Genomic DNA, 26,070 nt, shown 5'->3' with positions numbered 1-26,070 from the left:
GATCGCCGTTTTCGAACCAAGAGAACGGTGGCGGAGGGAGATGAATAGGTGTGTCCTCTGTCCTGGTGGGGGCTTTGTGCCCATCCCAGCAGAGCTCGTGAGTTTAACACGGAACACTGAGCCACTTTTGCGGAAGCCTGGCGGGTCCCTTTCAGGAAGTAAATGCTCCGGAGCGTGGCTTTTGCTGGGAAGCCACGAATAACGCGGCGTCCTCCCGTTCGCTGGGTTCAGGGCCCGGTTGCCTTTCCGTGTATCGGACAGCATCGTTGTTGGTGTTGGAACTCTCCGCAAGAACAGAAGAGCGTCAGGAAAAGCTGGCGCAGGTGACGTGTGAGACGCGGATGCGCCGACGTTCACGTTCAGGTGCCGTCTTCGTTCCTCGCCCCGCGTGCTTACCGTTGTGCTCCGTTCTCTCATTGCTTCCGTAGGAGTGCTCCAGCCTCGCCCACCCACCCTGGGCTGATGTCCCCTCGCTCTAGCGGCCTGCAGACCCCAGAGTGCCTGTCTCGAGAGGGCTCGCCCGTTCCGCACGACCCTGACTTCGGGTCAAAGTTAGCTTCTGTTCCAGAGTATCGGTATTCCCAAAGCGCACCCGGTAAGAGTGGTTTGGGCCTTTACGCGACGTGGCGGAAGCGGGCCTCGCGTGCGCAGGCTCAGCGGCCGCGCTCCTCCTCCGTGCAGGTTCTCCCGTCAGCGCCCAGCCGGTGATCATGACCGTGCCTCCCCGACCGCCCAGCCTGGTTGCCAAGCCCGTCGCCTACATGCCCGCGTCCATAGTGACGGCGCAGCAGCCCTCCGGCCACGCCATCCACGTCGTGCAGCAGGCTCCCCCTGTCACCATGCTCAGGGTGGTCACCACGTCCGCCAGCTCCGCCAACGGGTACATCCTCGCCAGCCAGGCCTCGGCGGGAGCCGCCCACGAAGCGGCGGGCACAGCCGTGCTGGACCTGGGAAGCGAGACAAGAGGTGAGGCAGTCATGTGGTCCCCGGGCCGGGCTGGTGCCCGGAAGGTCGCCCGTCAGCCTGGGCTACGAGGCTGAAGGCCCGCGTGCTGGGGACACGCGCTCCCTCCGGGGGCCGAGGGTTCTCCGGCTGCGCCTGCTTGTCTCCCTGCTGCGGGTTTCTTGGGGAGCGCGTCCTTGTAAATCCGTGCTGTTTACCCTCCTCGGCGGTCGTGCCTTCGGGTGTACGTGACCCCGAGGAAACGGTGGGGGCTGTGGGTCTTGAGGCCGTGGCTGGGGTGGGGGGAGCATTGCTCTGGGGCCCCCGGTGGGGAGTCCTTGGAAGTCGCTTAAAAACCGCTACAGGTTCCTACGGGAGGCACGTTGGGCCCAAGGAATAACGGGTGCTCACGAATGCAGCCCGTGGCACGGAAGATGCTGGAGGGAGCCTGACTCCGGGGCTGCCTCCTCATGGCCCCCACGCCTGTTGATCGCGTCATAACGACAAAGGCGTTTGGGGAAGGAAGTCTGTGACTCCAGATGCAAACCTTTTCGTTCCAGATGATACCGTCTCTTCGTCTGTTTTTATGTTTCGGGTTGCTTAAAGTTCAGGCTCCGGCAGTGTCTTTCTAAAACCCTATTCATCGTTTTTCTCGTTTCAAATGTATTTCGTCGGTAGGATTTTTCTTTTGAGAAAAGTGTTTTCCCCAGCGCCGATGCCTTAAAGCCGCAGTCCAATCCCCCCCCCCCCCCGTAAACAGACTTCCTGCCGCGGCTCGCGTGGGCATGGGCGTGGGCCGCCGTGGCGGGCCCGCGGGGTTCGCACACACTGTATTCCTGCAGGCCTGGAGGAGAAGCCCACCATCGCCTTCGCCACCATCCCCGCCGCTAGCCGCGTCATCCAGACGGTAGCCAGTCAGATGGCCCCGGGGGTCCCCGGCCACACGGTCACCATCCTGCAGCCAGCCACTCCGGTGACCATCGGGCAGCACCACCTACCGGTCCGCGCCGTCACTCAGAACGGGAAGCACGCGGTCCCCACCAACAGTTTAGCCGGCAGCACTTACGGTGAGGCCCTGCCCGGCCCGTGCCCCTCTGCGCCCGGTCGCTCTGCGCGGAGCGCCTGCCGTGCGAGAACGTCCGGTCGATCCCTCTGTGCCCTCGGCGCGGGGGGCTTGCCGGTCAGGCCGGGGCCGGCGCCCTGCCGAAGGCAGAGTCCTCACGGCCCAGCGCTCACACCCGTGGGGTCGGAAAATAGACGGAGGTGGGCGGCGAGTCCCGGCGGGAACTGAAGCAGGGGTGCAGCTGCAGGGAGGGGGCGGGGCCCCGGGCGTCCGCAGAGATCAGCGAGAGGAGGGCCCCCAGGCGAGAGCAGGGTCAGGTCGGGGAGGGCGTGGCCCTCGAGGCCCAGCCGGCGAGGGGCCGGGATCCGGGTGCCCGCGTGGCCGGCCCGGCCCTCCCGCAGCGGCTCCCCGTGTGCCGCTCTCGGCCGTTCGCCAACGCGCACCTCTCTTTCCTCCGCTCCCAGCCCTCACCAGCCCCCTACAACTCCTGGCGGCCCAGGCGAGCTCATCCACGCCGGTGGTGGTCACGCGGGTGTGCGAGGTGGGGCCCGAGGAGCCGGCGGCGGCCGCGGCCACCACCGCCACCGCCCCGGCCACCGCTGCCTCCGCCGCCTCTTCCACCGGGGAGCCCGAGGTCAAAAGGTCGCGCGTAGAGGAGCCCAGTGGGACTGTGACCGCGCAGGCCGGGGTGATCACGGCCGCCGGCCCGCAGGGACCCGGAACCGGGGAGTGAAGACGCCTGCCTACGGGCCGAGTGGGACGCTCGCCATATGGGATTCTGGAGCCGGGCCCTGACCGCCGACCCCCTGCCGCTTGCGGACCGCGACAAGAAGGCTCCACGGTGACCTGCGCACGTGCCAAACGGACAGGACGGTCTCGGCCTCCACCCGCACCTGGACGCACTCGTCCTCCCTGTTCTGTCTCCTGCCCCTGCTGTGGTTTAAAACAAAACACATAAACAAGTTCAGACCGCTGATTGTATGATTCGGGAATTGTTTGTTTTTATTTCCTTCTCTCCTGCACCGTCTTCTCTCCTGGGCCCGTGGCCGAGGGCGTGGGGGACGAGGCTGCGGCCCGGCGCCTGGAGGAACGGATCACGGGCAGACTTAGCCGCGAGCAGAGGCGAGGCTGCCGGAGCACCCGTGGCCCCCGGAGGCCCAGACGGAGGCCGTCGTGCGAGGGAGGGGACGGCAGCGGCACGGGTCCTCTCTGCGGCGGATTGGGAGAGCGCAGGAGAAGGGCAGGCGCTGCCAGAGCCCGGAGCGTCCCGTGGGGTTTTCTCCTTAAAGTAGCGACACAGAAAGCATTGGCATTAATCTGGGGTGCGGGGCTCAGGCTTGGCTTTCTTATTTTGTTGAAACGGTGGGATTCAGGCTTCATCTCAAATCTGAGATAAACACGAAAGGAAGCAGGTGTCTGTGAGGTCTGCGTCTGTGGACAGCGTGACGGCCGTAGGCCTGGGCTTCTTACTGGCATTAATCCTGTGACGAGTCAGTCCTGCCGCTCTGTCTGCTAACTTCAAGAAAGATCGACGGCCTCCCAGACTGGCGTTCGGGGCGGAAAGCTGTGTGGGCGGGGGCGGCCGAGGGTCCTCGTCCAGAGGCCCCGAAACCGGGAATCGGCGAGCCCTGTGTCCCCCGCGGGCCTGAGGCCCCGGTGCCTGGAGGCCGTGGGACGCACAGCGCTGGCGGGCGCCTCTCGGATACCGTCAGCAAGTGGCGGTCGCTTTACCACTCGACACGTACCTCCTGCTGTAAGTCAGGCCGTGTCCTGTGCCCGCAGCGCCGGGGCCACACCGCCCCTGTGCTCGGCTCTTGCTGCCTCCATCGGTCTTGCCTGCGACCTGGCCGCGTGACCAGCGAGTGACGCCAGGCTCCCCGGGACCGAGGCCCTGCGCTCACAGACGCCCCGTGCCTCCTGGAGCCGTCACCACAGCCGGAGGTGAGGCCGCCGCACTCCTGGTTTATAGCCCAGTTTCGGGTCCACGTTCTAGCTCTTCAGCTCCTCTCGGAGAACATTCTCAGGAAACGTCAAGTGGTCTGTGAAAAGCGACTCTAAACTTGGCCGGCCGCCCCAGCACTGGTTTTTCTGACGGTGGACACCGGGCCCTGCACAGAAGTCCAGCAGGAACAGTTTTTCTTCCTGGAAGTCGCCTGTCCTCAGCATCGGTCTCCAACCAGCAAAGCTGCCTCCCCAGGCCCCTGCCCCAGCGGCAGCGACAGGGAGCGAGCTCGGCCCCTAAAGCCCCCGAGAGACGGAGCGGGCCTGGTGGGCCGGGTCAGGCGCCAGCTCGGAGCGAAGGAGAAACCACAGAACAGTCTCGAGGCCGTTCAGGCAAGACGGGCTTATGTGCCAAGCGTGGCCGGGCCGTGGCCGGGGCGGGCGGACGGGCTCTGTCTCACTGCCGTGGTCGTCAGTCGCCGAGGACAAATACAGAGTGTCCTCCCATCCGGCCTGTGACACCTGGTCCGACATTCTTCAAGCCCCAAACCGCTCGTGTCTGTGGCACCAACTTCAACTGGGAGAGAAGCTCTTCTGTGAAGTCCCCACCCACTGCCTCCGGTGACACTGGGGTGGAAGTGGCCGGGCGTGCCGTCCTCGGGGATGGGAAACCGCACTCTGTTCCGCGTTGGCGATTTCTGTTTCATAAACTCTGTCCTTTGCCGCAGCGTCTGGTGTGTGCGTGAGAGGGCAGGTGGGGTGGTGGGCGTTGCACAGGCAGTCTGCCCCTTGCGAGGGCCTCACCTGGGAGGATCCGAACCCAGGGTCTGCCTTCAGGTCGGCTGTCAGGAGGTCCTGCCGAGGGGACTGTATCTGCTCACCGGCCGGCAGGACGGCCCCAGGTTTGCCCCCGTGGGAACGCTGGGCCGGCAGCCTGCACGGGACACGCAGGACAGCGTGGGCGTGGAAGAGCCTCGGGCCTTCGCCGGGTCTGGTGAGTCTGGCACCGACCTTTTGCTTGCCCGGCTTTGGAGACGCTTTGGTTTCCGTTCATTTTTGGTGATGACCCACCCCATGTTCGGGCAGTGGTTCCAGGAGAGGGCAGACGAGAGAGGGCAGGGTGTCCGTCGGTGGGTTCTGCCTCGTGGGGAGCTCACGGGACTGAGAAGGGCAGGGCTAGGCCTTGGGGGAGCTGCCCGTCCGGGCTCACAGACGGTGGGCGTCTGGGTGGGTTCACGGTCCTCTGACCCAAGAGCGGGCCTGCTGCTGCCCACCCTTGGCCTGGGACTGGTGGCCGGAAGGCTGAGGGCAGCCTGCACCTGGGGACCAGGTGCACCTTAGAGCGAAAAGGTCGTTCCGTGCCCCCAGAGCCGACCGAGTGATGGTCTCCCCCCCACGCTGGAAGCAAGAGTGCCAGGCTATAAATGACCAAGGAACCGCGGCCCTCAGAATCTTGGCCACGTGTGACCCACCACAGGTGTGGGTTGTAGAGGGTGGGCCAGCCCCCACCAGTGGGGGAGAAGCGGAAACAGCTCGATCCCGGCACCATCCTGTTGTCAGTGTGGTCTCAGGGGTCTCAGAACCTTCTCTTTGGTCACCCGGGGGCCCAGGTGCGTGTGAAGGGGGCGGCCAGGCAGGTGTGCGGGCTTTGGGAAGGGCCCGCCTCCCCTGCGTCGTGACACAGGGCACTCGGGCCCTCTCCCGCTGGTACCCGGCTTCCCTTCTGTCTGCTGCTTGACCTGTCGCCCCGTCGACGGCACCAGATGCAGGAAAACACCCTCTCTGCACAGGAAGGAAGTCACAGAAGTAACTATTCAGTAGCCGAGCGTTTCCCACCTGGACGGTCTGGTGGGCAATGGAAGGAAAAGGCCTGTACCCAGAGCTCCCGGGCCACGTCACAGGGCCCAGTGAGTGCCACGGTGCGGGGCACAGAAGGCCACAGAGGCACGGCCCCTGCCACCGTAGGGCGGACCTCACGAGCGGTCCGCGTCTTTCTTGCCGCGGACGCTGTCCTGAGTGGTGCGAGGACAGGCTGAGGCAGAGCGTCAGGGGCTCCGGCAGATGTCCTTTTCCACCTTCTCTGTAAAGTCGTAAAGGTAACGGGGCTCACATCCCCCGGTGAGGTTAGACACCTGCCACAACCGCCCCCACCCCTGACCTGGGACACAGCCCTCTGGGCCTCGGCCCATGCCCTGGGGACCGCAGGACCGATGCCGGGTGCACTGAGCCCCGCACTGGGGGGGGAACAGGTCCGCGTGCTTACAGCCGCTCCCGTCAACTCCCCGCTCTCGGTCTGGTGGGTTCATGTTCGAGGTTTGCGGTCTTCCCTCTGTTCTCTGTTTAACAGCCAGGCCAGATTGCGAAGGTGACGAGGGATTTCTGAGTCACTAAAATGACTATTCTGCGATTCTCGAGCTGGCGGGGTGGGGGTGCCGCCACGGCTGGGGGGCGGGGGCCCCGCCGCGCCCCGATGGGTTCGGCAGGGACCTCCTGGTCCCTTTCCTGCTCCTCGCCGGGGCTGGCGGAAGACCCGTTTGGGGCCGTGGGCATGATTCAATCAGTGCTCTCCTTTCCTCTGAGACTGGGTCTCCGTGGAGCATATCCAGAGGGAGCGCACGAGGTCGCTGCATTCAGAGTTCGGGAGAAGAAGGCGGCCTTTGGCCTTGGGGTCGGTTTCTTGATAGAGACAAAAACAGGCCTCATTTGAAAAAAGATGCTTAGTTGAACGTGTGGTTGAACGTGAGAAAGCGTCAGGGAAGAAACCATGTTCCCCGAGCTCTTGGAGCCCAGAAGTGAGTCCCGTGGGTGTGCGTTTCTCCAAACGCCTCACATTCCGCTTTGCCCTCGAGTGACTGCGTGCGGGACGCAGGGCCTTCTCGGGGTCACAGCGCCGCCCCCCCGCGCCCCTGAGAGGCGGTAGCTCCCCCAGAAAAGGGGTCAGGGCAGCTGTGCGCGCAGATGCTGAGGGGATCGTGAGCTGCTTATTTTAGGCACCGCGACTCTCTGCGGGTCCCAAGAGGCAGAGCTGCTAAGAGGAAGCCCGGCCACGTGGCCGCCAGTCCCCACCAGGCCCCCCGACCCACAGCCCCCACCGGGCCCCCCGACCCACAGCCCCACTGCTAGCTTGGCTTAAAGCAAAGAACGTCTCCTCCCAGCCCCCCTGCAAGCCGCCTTTGTGATACCTCAGCCTCGAAGCAATATTTACTGAGAAGAATGTAAGTGTGTCCGCGTGCCCGTGTGGGGCCGCCCTCCAGACGGGCCTCCACAGGGGTGGCCGCGCCCGCAGTCTCTCGCAGGGTGTCTGTCCCTCGTTTTCAGCTTGTTTTCCAGTTTCATTCGGTCCTTTCCTTCTAGGCATTCTGTCCCGAGGCCTCGCCGCCCGCGTTAGGTTTTAAATGCTCAGGACCTGGCCGGGTGGGTCCTCGGCAGCCCCCAGGAGCTGGCCGAGGTCTCCACTGTTGTCCCTGGTGCCGGCTCCAGGACGGGACTTTGTGACGCAGCCACAGGCGCGTTCTCCAAACTGAAATAACACAGGCCCGCTTGCCCGGCTGCGTTTAAGGAAAATCGTTTTCCTCCTGCATTGAGCGAGGCCACCGCCTGTCCCGCAGAGTCCTCAGGGGCCCCAGGCCGTGTGGGGCCGTCTCTGCCAAGGCGCTCGGCAACCCCGGCTCGGCCCTGCGGCCACTTGGAGGTTCGCTCCACGACCTGCCTCTCCACCGTGTCCTAGGAGGTCCTCGCAGAGGCCCCAGGGCCCCAGGAAGAAAATAGGGGTGCTGCCTGCGCCCGCTCCCCCCAGGAGGGGGGACACAGGACAGCTAAACGGAGGTTGGACGTCCGCAGGATCACTTCTGCGAGCCTGACGGACCCCACGGTGCCTCCGCCACGTAAGGGCGAGTGTCCGTGCCGGCTGCTTGCGGGAGGCCCGGCTCCCGTCTAGAAAACGACCCCTGCCTCCACCCCCAGGCAGGCCTGGTCCCCGGGATGCTGGAGCGCAGCCAACTAGTGGTTGGAGGCCCTCCTGCCGGTCGCTCCCAATCGGGGCTTCCTCTGAAGCTTTGCCCGTCGCCCGGGGCTGAGGCTGCACTGCATTGCTACACAGGACTGGGAGGAAATTCTTTGCATTAGTGAGGCTTGGGGACCCCGTCTCTTTCAGTTCTCCTAACCGCTGGTTTTGGCCGTGAGGATTCAGCAAAGAGCGAACGGAGCAGTGACTTCATTTCTGGGCATGTCTGTCCCCCTTCCTGGCACCTGCTGGCATCTGGGTGCACTGGGGAACGTGAGGGGCAGGCCCCGGGGGCCGGCGGGAGGCGGAGCTGCGTCCGCCACTCCCTCCGCACGTTCTGGTCTCGTCCCAGGCGGGCCGGCGAGTCTCCAGGCGGCTCTCTCCTCTTTGCTCCAACCCAGGTATTTTAGGACTCAGATGATAATTGGAAGAATTCTGGCTTATTCTCTTCGGGAATCTCTTCTGGAATAGTTTGCTCATTTGATTCATCTAAATATTTATTGGTGGTTTACTCCACGTCAGAAACAGTAGAAAGTGCTGGGGAGGCCAGGCCCGGGAGGGATGTGGCCGTGTAGACAGGCCACGTGCCCTGGGTTGCTGTTACATCGTCTGGCACGTTGCACAATGTTTTCCTTAGCTGCAGTGGCAGGGCTGTTCCTCTGAGCTGTCTCCCAGAGTCCTGAGGCGCCCAGTGACCTGTCGCCCTGAGCCAGCTGGCCGCACTGCAAAAGGGCCTTGACTCGGGTGGGTTTTCCCCGCACAAAGTTAACCGGCGTGAAGGATGTCAACCTGTGCCTGCTGCCTCTTAAGCTCATAACGTCTAAGTTTCTGTGTTAACTGACCCAGATTCCTCCTCCTCTCCTTTTTTAATCCACAAATACGGGAGTTAAAATCAAGCATTTTAAATTTGGCCCTTCTCTGCTTCCCTCCCAGCTCCCTGCCCGGAAGGCTTTCTGGATACCCGGATACTTAATTTACGCGGCTCAGTCTGTATTTCAGGATGGGGTGAAGGAGGAATAAGACAAAGGTGGGACCCAGACTCTCGCCCGGATCAGCCCCGCAAACCCCGTGCCCGCAGCACGGCCCGCATGATGAGGGATTAAACCAGTACAGAGGCTTGTTACCTTCCCTGTAAAGTGACTGGGGGGGGGGGGGGGGCGGGTGTTGGGGGTGAGTGCACGCGTGAGCGTGTTTGTACAGTGGCTGTCTGAAGTATCTTTTCACCGTATGTTTCATCATCAGTGCTTGAAAAGCGGTGGTTGCCCACGCAGTGGAGACTTGGGTTCTGGCACGCTGGACGGGAAAGTGGCTTGTGCTGCAGGGTTCGGCTCCCTGGGCCCGCGGCGGGCGTCCGTCTGCGGGAAGCCCTCCCGGGAGGGACCCAGATGCCCCGGCAGGTGGCAGGTGGCAGACGGCCCGCGGTCCCGTCCGCTCCCGTCCTCGGAAAGACGAGAGGCCCACCCACCTCGCTGGGCCTGCCTGCGTTTTCGTTTCAAATGGGATACAGTATTTTTTTAATAAGGAGCCATACTTTTTTTTTAAAAGTTTGAGATCTGAATGTGATTTCTAATTGTATCAGACGTTAATGTTTTAAAGCTATAACAAAGTTGCAAATTTCTACTTTTTGTTTTCCATTTATTTTAACTGTCCTTTTATCTATTAAATTGTTGTATGTGGATGGGGAAGTTCTGTTTCTCCCCTTAGCATTTGTTTCTATAACCAGAAATAAAATTATATATTACAGAAGTGACCCGGGGCTCTGTGTGGTCCTTGTGAGTGACTGCTGAGGGACAGACGGGTGGACACCCAGCCACTGTCTGCTCCCTGGCACGGGGCGGGGTTGGGGGGGGGGGTGCCTGACCCCAGGGGGCCGTTCCTGGGGAAGGTGTGTTTTCTCCCACTGTGCCCGGTAGCCCTTTCCCGGGAAGAAGCCAACAGACAGGTGCCTGTGATTTCCTGGCCTGGCCTGGGCCCCGGGGAGTTCCCTGAGTGTGCGTGTTTGCAGCTCCAGGGACGGGAGGACAAGTCACATCTGCCCCTGGACGGAGAGGGGCCGGCGGAGCCTCCACCGGCTCCCAGGCACCGACCGTGAAGCTGGGGAAGCCCACCGACGCCGGTAGCCGCCTCGCGGGTGGGCCCTCGCACCCACCAGGGGCGGAGCCTGGACAGACTTGGGTTCACAGTTCAGCGGGGGGGGGCTTCCGCCTCCAAGAAGCCCTGTTTCTTCATCTGCAAAATGGGGGCCCCTGCCTCACAGTGTTCTGTGCATTAAAGGCCATCGTGCACGTCAGCTGCGGTGAGAGCCCCCCGCTTTGCAGAGCCCGGCCGGGTTTACGATTTCAGCTGTCGTAAGAAGGGTGCCAGTCCTGACTTGGGATTTCATAGAAACGTGCATTTGTCACAGACGCATCTTTGGTCAAGGTTCTCCAGCGTTTGTGCACGTGACCCCGTCACCTCGCTGAGCCAAACAACTGGCCTCTCTCGGGTTTTGCGGTTGCCTGCGGTTGTAACTGAAGCTTGAACCCTGCTTTCCTTCACCTTACCCCACCGCCACCGCAAGATGCTAACTGTAAGCCTGAGCTCAACCTTAACAGAGTCGGGACACTTCAGGATTTTAGCCGAATGACGAGCAAGAGTGAGAATAAGCCCTGTGAGCTGCGCTGGCTAGTTAGCGTCCTTCTGAAACGTGTAGCTTTTTAAGTCTCGGTTTGTTTTTCTTTAAGTTTTTTAAAATTGATTTATTTGGGGAAAGAGAAGGGGAGAGGGGGAGAGAGAGAAAATCCTAAGCAGGCACTGCACCGTCCGTGCAGAGCCCCATGTGGGGCTCGAACTCACAAACCGTGAGATCGTGACCTGAGTCAAAATCAACAGTCGGACGCTTAACCGACTGATGCAGCCAGGCGCCCCAAGTTTCAGTTTTGATCAAGACGACCATTTCTCACTAGTAAGACCTTAAAGATGCCAGTCTACACAAATGGAAACGTTGTTGTAAGAAGCAGTCAAATATCACCCTTGGGAAGGTGCTTGGGGTGTGTGTGCACGGAGAGGGAGGGAATGGCCCCGGCACACGGCCAAGCTCTCGGTGCAGGCGAAGCCGCTTCGTGAAGCGGGGTGCATTCCAAAGCCCGCAGGCGCACCCCCCGCAGACGACAGACTGCGTCCCGGCTGCGTGCACAACCGCCAGAATCCGGAAACCAACCGAGTCATTCTTCGCCGACGGTAGAACGGCGAGCGGCGACCCGCCCTGCAGTCACACGCCGAACACAACATGGCTCGAGACCGCCACACGGACGCCTCTCGGGGCGTCGGGCTGAGCCACGGCGAAGGCTAAACGCCGTCGGCTGGCACGTGTAGGAAGCGTGAGCAGGCGGCACTAAGGCACAGTGACAAAAGCGAGGCACCGCAAGCCAGTGGGGCGGTGGCCGTGCGGCCTCACATTGGTGTGCGGGGTCCGCTCGTGAGAGCCGCCTGCCACACCTCCGGGAATTTTGTAAGCCAGTTGCTAAAGCCATCAGTAAAAATTTTAATTCTCTAAATTACATTGGAAACAAAGGTAGTGAGTACTCGACTCGTCACTCGCTGCTACCTGTCCCTGTGTTCCTGGGCCACCCCCACCCATGGCGTCTGTACAGCGGGCGGACCGTCCAACCGTAACTGGCTCCCCCGGCTGCCCAGTGACGTCGCGTTGGCAGCTTGGAATTCTGCCATTTGGGGAGTATTTACACCACGGAAATTATCAAACGCTACGAGTCAGCCCCTGTGCCCCCCAACGAGCTAGCTGAACGTTTACTTTCGTACCACTGAACGATAGAAATGAGAGAGCTCGTTGAGTTCACTCAGAATTGGTGTTCCGCGTATGTTTTACCTCAATAAACATTTTTTTAAGCTATGAAATTAGTACTTGAACTCCTTTCTAGGTCTCCAATTTTGTAGGTCTAAATGCCGTTAACCTTTGAATTTTAAATTTTTTTCACGTTTATTCATGTTTTGAGAGACAGAGACAGTGCGAGCAGGGGAGGGGCAGAGAGAGAGGGAGACAGAATCGGAAGCGGGCTCCAGGCTCCGAGCTGTCAGCACAGAGCCCGACATGGGGACTCGAACCATGAACCACGAGATCGCGACCTGAGCCGAAGTCAGACATTTAACTGCCCGAGCCGCCCAGGCTCCCCAGTGCCATTAACCTTTGGGCCTGATGTCTATGCGGTGGCCCAATGAGCCAGTAAACTCGCACCAAAACCACGGGTCATTAGTGAGCTATCCGCCGGTATTTTCACACCCAACTTCCTGTGTGTTCGTGATTCCAGGGCTGGGGCTCTGCAGACCCGGCCCCGCGGCGCCAGCCTCTCCCTTCAACACGGAACACGGGTGCTCCCGCAAAGCGGGAGGGTGCTTCCTGCTCCTGGCCGCTTCCTGCAGCAAACGCTCCAGCAACGGCAGAGCAGTGGATTGCAGTTAGATTTTGCAGCCCGGCCCGGGGCCGGCCGCCCGCAGGTGCCTCCTCCCCTCCAGGCTCTGGGACCCTCCCTCCCCGCCCCACCTGCTGCCCATTCCGCACTCCCGGCAGCAGCTGCGACTCCCCGTGCCTACGGGATCGAACAGAACAGCCAGGTGCTTCTCGCCCGACTGGCCCCGACCTGTGCCAGCTGGGCCGAGTCCGTGCCCGCCCCGCGCGCAGGCTCAGCGGCTCTCAGGACTTGACCTCCACGGCCCCGCCTTCTCCCAGACGCTACTTCTCTGGCCCTTCCTCTGCAGGGAGCACACAGTGTGGCTGCCCCGGGGACCCCCCCCCCCCGCTGGTTCCGAGCGCCTCTCCGCTGACAGGTGTGTGACCTTGGGCGCCTTCCCCAGTTTCAGCTTCAGTCCACCCATCCTTCAAATGGTGGTAATAAAACCGCTCGAGCTGTCCCCCGGTTCGAGGAGATCATTGACCTGCGGTGCTGGGCATGTGGCAGGCCTCCCGTAAAGACGGCCCAGGACAGACTCCCTTCGCCAGCTCCCTTCCTCGTCACTCTGCGGCCCCGTCTCCAGGTCCCTGGCACCAGCCCCCCTCAGCACCTCCTGGGTGCCGGCTTGGCATCTCAGACCGCCACGTCCGGGATTCTGGCAGGTGAGTGCCTGGCTGGTCCTCCCTCCGCCCCCTCTCCGGCATCAGGTGTGTCCTTCCTGCTCATCCCTCAGAGGCCCCCCTGCCCCACCACCCTGCCCAGACACCCGACTTCCCACAGCGCCCTGCTTTCACTCAGCCTTTTCTTCCCTCCGTAGCACTTACCACTGCTAGGCAGCTGTGCATTTGCATAGTTGATCATTGCCCACCTGCTGACTGTAAGCTCCGGGGGGGGGGGGGGGTGTAAGGCCCCCCCCCTCCCCTGTTCCCTTGTTCTCCGGAACCTGAAACACTAGCACAGTGAAGGGACTCAGTCATTGCTCGCTCGTTGAATGAATGACTCCCCAAACTCCTCCTCTTCTGCCCCAATCCTAAGGGAATGGCACCTCCCGGAAAGCCAGAATCCTGCTGTTGCCGTGATTTTTCCCTGTTCGCCCTCCTGTCCCCAAATCCGTCCCCGGGTCCTACAAATCCTCCCCGTGAACGGTTGCTGAAACGGCCTACTTGCCATCCTGGTGGCCTTTGCCTCACTCGGGCGACCTCCCTGTCTCCTGGGCCACCCCATCCACTCTCTATCCTGCTGCCCGACATCAGTCCCCCCTCAGGTGCAGCAAGCCCCAGGAAGTAGGCCTGTCCCTCCCCACCCCTAGGCCCGAGGGCCTCTGGGATCACGTTGGGCTCCAGTCCCTCTGGAAACCCTTTCCGCCAGCACCCTGCCTGCCCAGCCCAGCATTCCCCACCCACCATGGTCACCGCCCGGGGCATCGCCCTGAGCCTCCACCCAGTCTGCGGGTGGGAATACTGTGGCCACACCTCCCCCAGAACTACTCCTCTCTAGGCCTGCTGCCCGCAGCCCCGGGTTGTGGTGGGCATCGAGTAAGACTTTCTAAAGCACCACGAGAGCCTAGATCGGTGCCACACAGAGGGGAGCCTCAGAAGAAAACACTGCTGAGGCGTTCGGCTGTTCCCTGCAAACTGCCACACGCCGCAGTTTCTTTCACGTTTCAGGTCCTAGTGAGCGGCGGACCCGCAGAAGGCGGTGTCGTCTGTGGTCAGGTAACCACTTACAAGTGGGACAGTGGCGCTGCGGCCGGAGGCAGGCCGCCTCCTAACGGCACCGGGCACCCGGAATCCATCGGGGAGGACCTGGGGCCTTGAGGTGCTGAAGTCACGGGGTGCTGGGGGTTGCGGGGTCGCGGGGAAGGGGCGAGGTTCCGGGGTCTCGGGGCCCCAGGTCTCAAGGTTCCGGGGTCCGCAGCCCACTGAGGCAACCACGAACCCACCTGGGCCCGTGGCGCGAGCGCTGACGGCCCCGCCCCCTCGGACTTGCTCCACCAAAGCCCATTGGTCGGCGGCCTGTCCGCCCCGCCCACGTGACGCGACACGCGACGCGACCCGGAAGTGGCGGGCCGCGGGCCGGGCTGCGGGCGGGGCTCCCGGAGTCGCCGGTGTTGGCGGCGGCGGCGACATGTTCACGGCGGGGGCCGAGAGTCTGCTCCACCAGGCCAGGTGCCCCGACCTTTCCCTGGGGGCTCTTGGCGGGGGGGGGGGGGGGGGGGTTGTCTCAGGCGACCCGTGCGTGGCGACTCCAAGCAGTCCTCCTGGACCCGCTCTAGCGACCAGGGGGACGGGGAGGCCACGCCGTCCAAGTCTGGGGTTGGGGGCCCGGGATGGGGCCCCGCGGACTGGCGAAGGCTTGTGGGTGAGAGCCACCCCCGCCCCACGCCCAGCAGGAAGTGGGACAGCCAGAAGCTCCCACATGCTTTGGGGTCAGGAGCACAGAGCCACCCAGAGGCTGGAGAGCCTGGTGGGACTGAGCCACAGCAGCGAGCACAAGCGCCAGGCTCAGGAGTTTGATACCATCCGAGGGGTGGGGGAGCCAAGGGAGGATTTTGCGATTTAGAAAGACGCCTTCCTGCGGAGGGATTAGATAAGTGGAGAAATTACCCACCTGCTTCTGGCCCCCAGCTGGCCCTGGATCGCCACTAACTCATTGGTAGCCCTTTGCCCACCAACTAACCAGTCATGAGACAAAGCAGAAAGGGGGCCAGGGCTAAAACGCCACCGTCATCAGATGGTGTAAGACTTGAAGCTACTTGTATCCAAAAAAACGCCCGTGGTCAACTTTTTTTAAAAAACCCCCAAACTCGAACTGGCGCTGGACCGATTGGTGGGAAGGATTAGGATCGCTGAAGCCGCTGTAATTTAGTGAAGTGAGATCTTGAATGTATATTAGGTTCTAAAGGCTGTGAACGGGGCAAAAATATGTGGCCAAAATGACCCTGCTGGGAAAGTGCCTCATCGATTTGTGGCCCCGTCTGTGTCTCCATCACTGTTGGGCAGATACTCCAATATTCAAGTTCCAATGTTACGGTTCTTGCTCACTTGAATTTAGGGGTTGCAGGAAGTGAAAATAGGTATCTTTAAATACCAGCCTCTCCCTCAAGATGCAACATGGCCACGCCCACGTTCTTGCTAGACGACACTAAGAGCAGACACCCACTCAGAACTTCAGTGGGTTTACTTCTCCCAACTCCCCTCTGCTCCTGGTCATAAATTTCGTGGAATGAAAGGCAGGATGACCAGCCCTCACCATCTAAATATTTCTCTCTCGCGCTGACTTGGCGGGTGAGTGTGGGTGGTTTGAAGGTAGAGTGCGGTTCAATATCCAAAAGTGAAATACACGTGTGATGCAATTCATCTCTCTCAGCGTTTGAGGAAAGCTAGTCCCTATCAGGTGTCACTGGTTTTCACTCTGTTTGGCTCTAATGAAGCCTATGATTTGGGGGAGCACTTTAAGTTGCTGATGTCCGGGAGTTGGGATTTGGAGTGAGTTTTTGTTTCTGAATTCTTCAGAGCTGGAAAGCAAGGGTGGAAAAAGCGGCCAGGAGCATCGCTTGTGAGCTGAAGACTGAGCGAAGGACAGGGGCTCTGAGAACGGGTGTGCAGAGTGCAGCAAGTCAGGGGGCAGTTCCAGGAGCTCCAGCCAACTGGAGGCTCTGCATGAGGAGATAACCAGCAAGGGATAAAGTCAGGGGTATTTCAGGCAGAAGGTCCATGCCCGGGGCGGGGGCAAGAGCAGGGGAAACAGAACTGTGGGATTCTTAGACCAACTAAGGAAGGCCAGGGACCCTCTACTCATTGTTAGGGTCGGTAGGAGCTTGGCTCTGATGGCCCTGGGGAGCCACTGAGGGGTTGGAGCAGACTGGGTTTTAGAAAGCATCCTGCAACATGGGGAACACGCTGGAAAGGATTCATTTGGGAGGAGGAGCCTCCCATGTTATTTTGAGACGGTCTGGTAGCTTCAGTCCCATTAACCCGGTTAGAAACGACCTGGCCCGGCCTCTTGTCTTTCTGTGTCCTCCCCCCACAGCGCCAGTTACGTGGTAGGTCACCGAATCCGACTCTGGCTACGTCAAAGGGAAACAAAAATGAAAATGGGCTGGGAGGTGAGAGGGAGACCTGCGGTGGCAGATTCATTGAGATTTATCCGCCAGCCTCCAAGTAAGAACAGGAAAGACGAGATGCAGCCCCAGGACCCCGGGACCCCAGCTCCCGATGTCTGTTTAACCTTCTCATCAGCCCGAGTCTGCAGATGCCCCATCTGTAGTGGTTCAAATTTCCAGACTCTCCCGAATTCGAGCATCTCATGGGTCCAGCGGGGATTCGGTGGCCTTTAGTCATGGCTCGGGGAAAGATGGGGCCCTTCTCCAAGACCCCCCCTCCTAGCCACCCTGGAGGTCCCTAGGACTTCGTCTCCTTGGCATGTTATCTTCTCTTAGCTTCTGGACTGAAACAGAACTTAAAACCGGCTTTCCATTTTGAGACTTTGTTCAATGTCTTACCAGTTGTCAACGCTCAACAGATACTATTTTTAACCAGGCAGATTAAACCCTGGAATAAGAAGCTGTATGTAGCAGGCATACCTTACGTGTCACTACACTTGTCCTTTAATACATGAGATTCTGCTCTTGTCCCAGAAGGTCAAGCCTCGTTGAGCGGATCTTTTGAAAAGCAACTTACTTCGAACTAAACCTCCCTTAATACGGACTCCTAAAACCAATCGGTTTTAGTTCTTCCGCTCCTGGGACAACCAAATCCGAATGCGTGTGGTCTCTATCGGGGCTTGCTGTCCGGAGTGGTGGTCTCCCCACGGCCCTGCCCGCCAGGGGAGGGGGGAGGGGACCCGGTGATGGCTGGCCCCCAGGGACGGAGGGAGGAACCAGGCCGGGTAATCAGGTGGGTCCCCACGAGAGGCAGAGGTGCCCCGGGATGGTAGAATCGCTCTCCCGCCCACACCCGGCCTACCCTGCTCGATGGGCGTTTCCTCCCGTGCGAGAGCTGCTCTGTCCATGGTTCAGGGCAGCACACCAGGTGGCTGACCTCGCTCTCTGCTCAGGGACATCCGGGACGAGGAGCTGAAGAAGTTCTGTTCCCGGGTCGTTAACCTGCTGCAGAAGGACGAGCTGGGGCCCGACGCCGTGGACGCCCTGCAGAGGCTCTTCCTCATCGTGTCAGCCACAAAATACAAGAGGAAGTGAGTGTGATGGTCTCTGGGGTGCTGCGGGCCCCGGGCCAGGCATCCAACACGAGAGGCCGCAGGCGGATACCCGCCAGCGCGGGGCAGCTTGGCGCAAACGTACGCGTTTGGCGCTCGAGTCTTACGTCCACTTGAGCCAGTGCTGAAGGCCCTCGGATCCAGAACGTTCTCTCTGCCTGCCGGACGGTCCGGGGCGGTGGCCCCACGGGGGCTCCTGTTGGGACATGGCCCCTGCTCACACGGCCTTGCCCCCCCACCCCAGGCTGGAGGACACCTGCGTGCACCTGCTGCAGGCCACCCTGTGCTCGCCCAAGTGCCCCGAGCAGCTCCAGCTCCTGTGCGCTTCCATCCTGAGAGAGATGTCGCCCCGTGACAACCTGAGCCTGTCCTGTGACCACATCCAGAGCACCCGGCAGCTGAGTCTGGTGGCCTCTGTGCTCTTGGCCCAGGTAACGTGGCCGTCCCTGCTTAAGTGGGCCTCCCTGCCCTAGGTCACCCTGGGGTGCTGGTGCACGGCCCCTCTGCGGGCACTGACCTGCAGCACAGGCGGGCTCGGCTTGGCCTCCCCCTCCATTCGGCCATGTTTCCAGCTGTCGCTCGTGTACCAGTCCTCCGACACCTGTGTGCTTGTAGAAGGGACAGAAACACCTATCTCTCCTCATCCCCCTGCCTCCCCCAGTTCCTCCTGCCTCCCCACCCACCCACCTACCGCCTCCCCCTGCCTCTCCCCATTGCCTCCCCCTCCTGCCTCCCCACCCCCCTGCTCCCCCTGCCTCCCCCCCCACCACCTCCTGCTTCTCCCCACCCACCCACCTACCGCCTCCTCTTGCCTCCCCCTCCTGTCTCCCCACCCACCCACCTACCGCCTCCCCCTGCCTCTCCCCATCGCCTCCTCCTGCCTCCCCACCCCCCTGCTCCCCCTGCCTCCTACCCCACCTCCTGCTTCCCCCCACCGCTGCCTCCCCACCCACCCACCTACCGCCCCCTCTTGCCTCCCCCTCCTGTCTCCCCACCCACCCACCTACCGCCTCCCCCTGCCTCTCCCCATCGCCTCCTCCTGCCTCCCCACCCCCCTGCTCCCCCTGCCTCCTACCCCACCTCCTGCTTCCCCCCACCGCTGCCTCCCCACCCCCCCACCTACCGCTTTCTCTTGCCTCCCCGCCCCCACTCCTATCTACCCCCATTTCCTCCTGTCTCCTCTCGTCTCTGGGGAAGCAGCAGAGCTCTGTGAAGGCCATTCCAGGCCCCAGTCCTAGACACGGGTAAAAGGTGACGTCACCGAAAGAACGATGCTAGTAGAGCAGCAGCCTTCAGAACCAGACGGTCCTTTTCCAGAAGTTTTCAGACCAAAATGACTTGTCGCTCTCACGCCAACGTAAGTCACTGCTTTCCGGTTCACCTGTGTTCTGTTTGAAGGGTGACCCGAAGGGGGAGGTCAGGAGCGTGGGCCAGCGTGTCTTCAGGATCCTCGAGAGCCGGCAGCCCGAGGGGCCCAGTCCCAGGCACCTGCTCCCAGTCGTGTCCAAGATCACCCACCTCGCCCCACACACCCTCCACGAAGGTATTCGTCCTCCCTGAGAGGCCCGTGCGGGCGGCGCAGAGGGAGGCGGTCCGGGGTGGCCGGGGCACAGCACCCTGTCGGGAGCAGCTGCTTGTTTTCTAGAAAGACCTACGAGTGCCCTTGCAGCCCGCATCTGGGGATTTACGTATTTCCCACCCGTTATTCCCGCTCCCCCCCCCACCCCTGACCCATAGACCAGACCAACCAGCTCAGCAAGCGGCTGGTGGACTGGCTCCGCTACGCCAGCGTCCAGCAAGGGGTGGCGCACACTTCTGGAGGCTTCTTCTCCACACCCAGAGCCCGGCAGGTGAGCCTGGGGACTCCCACCGTTCCTGTCCCTGGGCGGCCCCGGGCCACGTTGGCCGGCCTCGCCCGCAGGGTCCCTTCAGCTCCTCCCGTCTGTCTTTCCACCCGCTTTGGTTCCAGAATGATCCCTCTTTGTCTCCACCTGGGTGAGGGAGTTTTGGGTCTCGCAGGGTCACGGCCCCCCAGACCGGGACGTCGCGTGCCAAACGCGCTGGCGAGCATCGCTTACCTGCCGGGGCCGCGTCCACTCGGGCGCTAGCGTTTATGCATCTCCCGGGGGCCGCCCCCGCTTCTCGAGCGTGGACGGCCACACCCGGTGTGAAGGCGGGGCTCCCTCCCGCTCCCGTGTGGTCTCCGCCCTCCCCAGCCCGGGTCCCCACAGCGCTGCCCATCCTTCCTTGCCTCCCGCAGCCTGGCCCTGTCACCGAGGTGGATGGGGCGGTGGCCACGGATTTCTTCACGGTGCTGTCCACGGGCCAGCACTTCACAGAGGACCAGTGGCTGAACGTGCAGGCCTTCTCCATGCTGCGGGCCTGGCTGCTGCACAGCGACCCCGAGGGCCCCAGCACCCCGGATGCAGGTGGGACGTGGTGGGGGAGCCACGGGAAGGGGGGCCTGGGGGAGGCTCCAGGCGGCGCCGGCAGCCCCGGCCGAGCCTCAGCGGCACCAAGAGGCCCTGCCCGGTCTGGGGCGGGATCCGGAGTGATCACGGAGGGCGGGCGTCATCAGGGTGTCCGGAGAGCTCCCCCGAGCCCCTTCTCCTCAGCGGTCTGACCGGTGGTGTAGACCGGCTGGACTTACGGGCGGGGACACCTCCGCTCCACGGGGGCGTCTGCTGAGGGTGAGACCGGCCCCGGTGACTTTCACGCCCCCGGACGGGCTGGCCTGGGCGCCCTTCGAGTGCCTCGTTGTCTTTTCCAGACGACAGGTCGGAGCTGGAGGGCTCCACGCTGTCCGTGCTGTCGGCCGGCTCCACCGCCGGCCACCTGCTGCCCCCGCGGGAGCGGCTGCGGGAGAAAGCCTTCGAGTACTGTCAGCGCCTGGTGGAGCAAAGCACCCGGCGTGAGTCCCGGGGCCGCGTCCCAGGCTGCTCGTGGGGCACGTGGGGCAGCCTCTTTTTCCCGGGGGGCTTTGTGTTCCAGACGTAGACCCCGGGGAGCCGGGCAGTGGACAGAAGCTGTCCCCGGCCCTCCCGGGCGTCTGTCCCAATGTCTCGTCCACCCCGGGGGCCGCGCTCTGTTCCCGGATGGCTCCTCTCCTCGAGCTTCCAGAACAGTGCACCCCTCGTTCACTGTTGGGACGCTGACAGAGACGGGGGGATCGTCTTCCTTCTGCAGGAGCCCTGAGGAAGGGGGACTCAGACCTACAGAAAGCTGTAAGTGCGGGGCGGGCGGGGCACGCGGGGCTCCCCGGTTCCACCCGAGCCCATCCCGTGTCCCTGCGTCCCTACAGTGCCTGGTGGAGGCCGTGCTGGTGCTGGACGTGATCTGCAGGCAGGACCCCTCCTTCCTGTACCGCACCCTGTCCTGCCTGAAGGCCCTGCACGCGCGCCTCTGCGGGGACCCGGCCCGGGTGCGGACGCTGCTGCCCATCGCGCAGTTCTTCCTGAACCACGGTGAGCCTCCGCCTTGAGCCTGGGCTCCCGGGGGCTGCCCGGAGACCCTTCCGGTTCCCGGCCTGGGACAGCCTGTCTCTTCTCGCTCTCTGAGGGACTGTGAGCAGCAGGTAGTGTCGTTTTTCGGCGGGTCGATGTAGCGAATGAAAAGGTAGCGACTTTACGCTGACCTCGGAACTCCTGGCCGTGAGGGTTCACTGGAGTTTCGTGGAAGGGGCCGTGGAACCCAGTACCTTCCAAAGAACGTTCCGCATCACATCCCTCAGAAGGATCGGTCTGTAACCAGAAACTCTCGGGAAGAGCTGAACGTAGTTCAGCCGGTTTTTCTCGTGCGGGGTGGACACCCCAGAGCCCCTGGTGTCCCGGAGACACGTGTGGCCTCGGAGGCTTGGCCCGTGACCCCGAGGGACCCCAGCCAGCAGCAGAGGTGGGGACGCACCTGCCGGGGCCCCGGCCCTGACCTTGCTGGTGCCTTTCAGGGGAGACGGCCGCGGTGGACTCGGAAGCCATCCTCCGGCACCTGCTCACCAGGACCCCCTCCGAGTTCTTCCACAGCCCCATGCTGGCCTTTGAGCTCACGTGCTTCTGCAGAGACAACCTTCCCCTGTTTGGCAGGAACCTGGACATTCTCAAACGGAGCTTCCCCAACCTCTTCAAGGCACGCGTTGTCGTCCTCGGCCAGAGCCAGGGGCTGGGGGCCGGTGGGGGGTATAGGGTGGAGGGTGAACCGTGGGGCGGCCTGGGGGTCCGTGCGTCACACGGAAACAGCACCTACGCCAGGGGGGGAGAGCCCTGTGCTGACCCCCTTCAGAGGAACAGGGGGCCTGACGGCGGTTTATTCTCACGGGTTTGTCCAGATGGTCACATCCGGTCAGCCCTTCATCCAGGAGCCTTGCCTGCTGTGCCCAGCCCTTTGGTGCTGTTGACTTCCGATGTCTTTTGTGACCGGTCATGGTCACTGCGTGGCCTTTGCAAATTCAGCTAGAGACACCGTCCTTTCATTAGAGGGGGAAAAAAAGAACACGGCAGGTGGAAAGAGATGACGTTGATTGTCGGGAGAAAGCGAACGCAGAATCAGAGCAGGGACAGAGGGCAAACAGGCCGGAGTGTCTCAGGCTCCAGGATCACAGGAGGGACCCTCACCCCTGCCGATGGGCAACCCGGGACCCAGGCGCCCTCCCTCTGCGGCGGCCCGTGGGCTCCCTCCCAGACGACGGCCCTGCTGCCGGGCTGTGCACCCCACACGGGCCCTCCCGTTCCCATCGAGCCGCCTCGCTTGTCCCTGCAGCTCCTGGCCTGGAACAGCCCACCGCTCACGGCCGAGTTTGTGGCTCTGCTGCCGTCGCTGGTGGACGCGGACACAGCCGTGGAGGTGCTTCATGCCCTGCTGGACCTGCCCTGTCTGACTGCGGCCTTGGACCTTCAGCTCAGGTGAGCCCCGGGGGCGTGCCTCGGCCCCTCCCCGCCCCCGCTGCTCTGCCCCGATGACAGCGCCTCCCTCTGGCTCTTTGCCTCCCGTCGGCGCCATCCCCGGGCCCTGGAGCCCCCAGCCCGTTTCTCGCAGGTGGAGCCTCGCCCTGCAGACACCGTGAGGCCCGCTGGCTCGGGTGCGGTGATATCCCGGAGACGTCTGCTCTGTCTTTCCACGAGCTAAGCCCGGCCTCAGGCGCCCGCTTGTTCACAGGTTGTCGCCAGCCACATCCGAGAGGCCGCTGTGGGACCCCTCCCTCAAGATCCCCAGCTGCCTGGAGGCCTCCCGGGACCCCCAGTTCCAGGGTCTTCTCCAGTACCTGTTGCGTGCCACGGCCAGCGGGACCACGGAGAGGTGGGGGGGACTCTGGGGTGCGGCACCGAGGCCTTGGGACCTGCTGTGTGTGGCCAGAGCCCGCTCCGGGGATGGTGGGACCCTGCTTCTGCCCCTGGGCCTTGTGCCTCCTGACGCGAAGAGGCAGGCGTGGCCGACCCCCCCTGCCCCGCCACCCTGCAGCGGCCACATCATGGGTGCTCCCTGGATGGGCCTCGCGCTCGGCTCCCTGCCGGCTCCCTGGGTCGGTCTTCGTGACCCTGTGAGGTCCGTGCCGTGGAGCTTCCGTTGCACAGATGGAGAAACTGAGGCATAGCACGCCCCAGGAGGAGGAGCCTGGGGACCAGAACAGGGCATCCTGACCGCAGATCCCTCGCAGCTTGGCCCCAGTCCAGCCCTCCCTGTGTTCCACCCTGGTGCCGGGGGCAGAGCTGCGGTAGAAGACGCTCGTGGTGACACGTGCCCTGCTCCGACGAGGCCGGTGTCACAGAACGTGGCCCGGGCCGTGGCGCTCTGACCGCCGTCTCTTCCCTCAGGCCCCGGCCCACCGTTCGTGCGTTGAGGGCGTGTGTGTGTGGGCTCTGGGGAGCGTGTGGGCGGAGACTCAGTGGGCCACGCTGTGTCCTCCAGGTCGGGGCCGCTCCACCGGCTGCTGCAGCCCCTGGCCAGCTGCGCCCGTGTGGTCCAGTGCGCCCAGGCCGTGCCCACCTTGCTTGAGGCCTTCTTCTCGGCGGTGACCCAGGTGAGCCTCACACACCCGCGGCCCCGGGGCAGCCCGGAGGGAGGACGGGCTGCACGCGCGCCCAGGGATGGCATCCTCGCGACGGACCTCTGCAGAGCCTGCCTCGGCCAGAGTCACGGGGAAGGGTGGGAGCCGCGGTGGGGGCCGTCCTCCTCCCCGGAACGGGGGCCCTGGGACCTGCCCGGGACTGGCGCACACGGCTGGGAGCGGAGCGGAGCGTGGCGTGAGGTGATGTCACCGGGACCGGGACTGAGTCGGTCTCTCCCTTCTGACCCCCAGTTTGCCGACGGGGCCCTGACCAAACAGCTGGCACTGCTGCTCCTGGAGAGAAGTGACTCCCTCTTTCAGGTGCCGCAGTACGAGGCCCCCGTGCACAGGTGGGCCCGCACCCCACGGCTTGAGTGTCCCCTCCCAGGTCCCCGCTCCGGGTCCCCGCTCCCCCCGTGGCTGACCTCCTTCCAGCTGCCACCTAGCGTCACCCCCAGGCCCAGCTACCGGGCCAGCGCTGCGTCCCTGTGTCCGTCCCTCCCCCCAGGTCTGTGATCTCCGGGCTGGCCCAGGTCCCTCTCCATGGAGCCCTCTGGGCAGCCCGTTCTCCGTTCGGAGGGCCCGATGCACACGGGCCTGTGCCCAGGCCGCTCGCCAGCCCCGGCCTCCTCCCGGGGGGTGGAGGGGCTGCGGGTTCCTTTAGGGGCCAGAACTATCTGCACCCCGACCTGGTGCTCAGAGCCTTCCGTTCTGTCCCCTGGCTGTGGTTCTGGGCGAGGGGCCGCGGCCTGGGGGCGGCCACGGCCCACCTGGGTCCTCCCCGGGCAGGGTGCTGAGCTCACGGTTCCTGGCCCTGTGCGCGCTGCACCCGTCACTGGTGGTGGAGCTGGCGAAGGAGCTGCTGGAGTTCGTGGGGAGCGTGAGCGGGATCCAGGGCCGAGGGGCCATGCTCGCCTCCGTGGTAAGGCCGGCCTCCCTGCCAGCACCCCCGCTCCCGAGGCGGGCGGCCCGCAGGGGGCTGAGGTCTGTCCCTACCCAGGTGTGGGCCATCGGCGAGTACCTGTCCGTGTCGTGGGACCGGCGGTGCACTGTGGAGCAGATCAACAGGTTCTTCGAGGCCCTGGAGGCCGTGCTGTTCGAGGTCACCCAGTCCCGCCCGTCGGCCGCCCTCCCCAGGTGTCCCCCGCAGGTCGTCACCGTGCTCATGACCACGCTGACCAAGCTGGCCTCCCGGAGCCAAGACCTGATTCCCAGGTATGGTCGCGGTCGGACAGGGAAACCCGCAGGCTTCCCGTGGGGAAGGGAATGGGCCCCGGATGCCTGCCCGGTCCCCGATGTCTGCTCTGCGGGGGGGGGGAAGGCTGCTGGTGTCGCCGCCTCGCTTCTCCAGCTCGAGCCCCACGAGCTGGGGGCCCCGTTCCACGTGCGGGGCACGTCTGCAGCGGACCCGGGTCCCTTCATCCTCAGGGTCTCTCTGTTCCTGTCGAAGATGAGGACCCCGGCCCAGAGCCCAGCCCCGAGCTCCACGAGCTGCGAGGAGGACGCGGGAGCCGTGCGCACACGGGCTGCTGAGCTGCTGACCCTGCTGAAGATGCCCAGCGTGGCCCAGTTCGTGCTCACGCCCAGCACGGAGGTGTCCGAGCCCCGCTACCACCGCGACGCCAACACGGCCCTGCCCCTGGCCCTGCGCACCGTCAGCCGCCTGGTGGAGAAGGAGACGGGCCTCCTGCCGGGGTGAAGGGACCGTGACGAAGAGCCCGGCGTGAGGGCCGGGCCTCGGCTTCCGTGATCAGAGGGGACGTGAGGAGGCCCGGGTGGGTCTGGGTCCCTCAGTGCTTGCCAGGACCGTCACGTCCTCAGTCGGTGGCTCTTTGTGTCTCTCTCCAACCCTGGTGGGCCGTGTGGTAACACAGGTATGATTTGGGGCTGGATGGCATCTGCTTGGTCTGTTTCGGGCTGTTCCTGGTTTGGGGCAAGAAAAGGTACAGCAAAAATAAACTTCTTTCCGCAAGTATCTGTGTGCACAAGGCAGGGGCTGTGCGCTTTCCTCCACCCGGGGGGGCAGGGCCAGAAGTGGGGGTGCACTGCTGGTCTGCGAGACCTGGCCCTGGGGACCCTCGTGCAGCTACACCAGACACCGGAGGCCGTTCCTGCCTGCTCCGTCCCCACAGCGTCCCGGAGGTCCCAGAAAGAACCGCCCAAATACCGGCAGGGAGGAAGCAGGGTGACCCAGAAGTGCAGCTGCCCCCGGAAGGGCCTCGGCCCCGCGTCCTTTCTCGCCCGCCTCCCGCTAGATGGGCCCTGGGGCCCCTGCCAGGCGGGCTGCAGGTGCTGCGACTTCAGGCCTACAGCCTCCTGCCGTTAAGAGGGGGCTCCGGCCGTGGTTCCCGGGGACCCTGACGCCCGCCTGCTGCTCGGAGCCTTAGAGCAAGTGGGGGAGACACGCTGGGTGTGGTGGGGC

The 26,070-nt window shown here is 63.4% G+C and overlaps 2 protein-coding genes across 2 annotated transcripts in view; both read left to right on the top strand.

Annotated features, from left to right (window-relative positions):
- The window catches only part of FOXK1 (forkhead box K1), a 70,664-nt gene extending 60,965 nt beyond the window's left edge, over nt 1-9,699 (top strand). Inside the window, 4 exon segments of the mRNA XM_030301180.1 lie at nt 429-595; nt 682-966; nt 1,785-2,009; nt 2,470-9,699. Coding sequence (XP_030157040.1) covers nt 429-595; nt 682-966; nt 1,785-2,009; nt 2,470-2,738 — 946 coding nt within the window. The 3' untranslated portion in view covers nt 2,739-9,699.
- A 4,780-nt stretch (nt 9,700-14,479) lies between these two features.
- On the top strand, nt 14,480-25,623 carry AP5Z1 (adaptor related protein complex 5 subunit zeta 1). The gene is made up of 17 exons (XM_030300783.1): nt 14,480-14,562; nt 17,453-17,590; nt 17,856-18,042; nt 19,010-19,154; nt 19,349-19,461; nt 19,872-20,040; nt 20,382-20,522; nt 20,798-20,835; nt 20,913-21,075; nt 21,555-21,733; nt 22,364-22,506; nt 22,760-22,900; nt 23,510-23,621; nt 23,901-23,998; nt 24,438-24,570; nt 24,649-24,863; nt 25,077-25,623. Exons 1-17 carry the CDS (start codon nt 14,522-14,524, stop codon nt 25,345-25,347), a joined length of 2,427 nt encoding a protein of 808 aa, XP_030156643.1. The 5' UTR covers nt 14,480-14,521; the 3' UTR covers nt 25,348-25,623.
- Nucleotides 25,624-26,070: the final 447 nt, after the last annotated feature.

The sequence above is a fragment of the Lynx canadensis genome, chromosome E3 (assembly GCF_007474595.2).
Source record: "Lynx canadensis isolate LIC74 chromosome E3, mLynCan4.pri.v2, whole genome shotgun sequence".
Taxonomy (NCBI): domain Eukaryota; kingdom Metazoa; phylum Chordata; class Mammalia; order Carnivora; family Felidae; genus Lynx; species Lynx canadensis.
This window is presented reverse-complemented; position numbering and strand designations above follow the sequence as displayed.

Bases quoted from the DNA above. Each gene is read 5' to 3' on its own strand.
- AP5Z1 (XM_030300783.1), top strand. From the start codon at position 14,522: ATGTTCACGGCGGGGGCCGAGAGTCTGCTCCACCAGGCCAG. The intron at 21,734-22,363 runs GCACGCGTTGTC...TTGTCCCTGCAG, and splicing joins GCTTCCCCAACCTCTTCAAG to CTCCTGGCCTGGAACAGCCC. The intron at 22,507-22,759 runs GTGAGCCCCGGG...GCTTGTTCACAG, and splicing joins GCCTTGGACCTTCAGCTCAG to GTTGTCGCCAGCCACATCCG.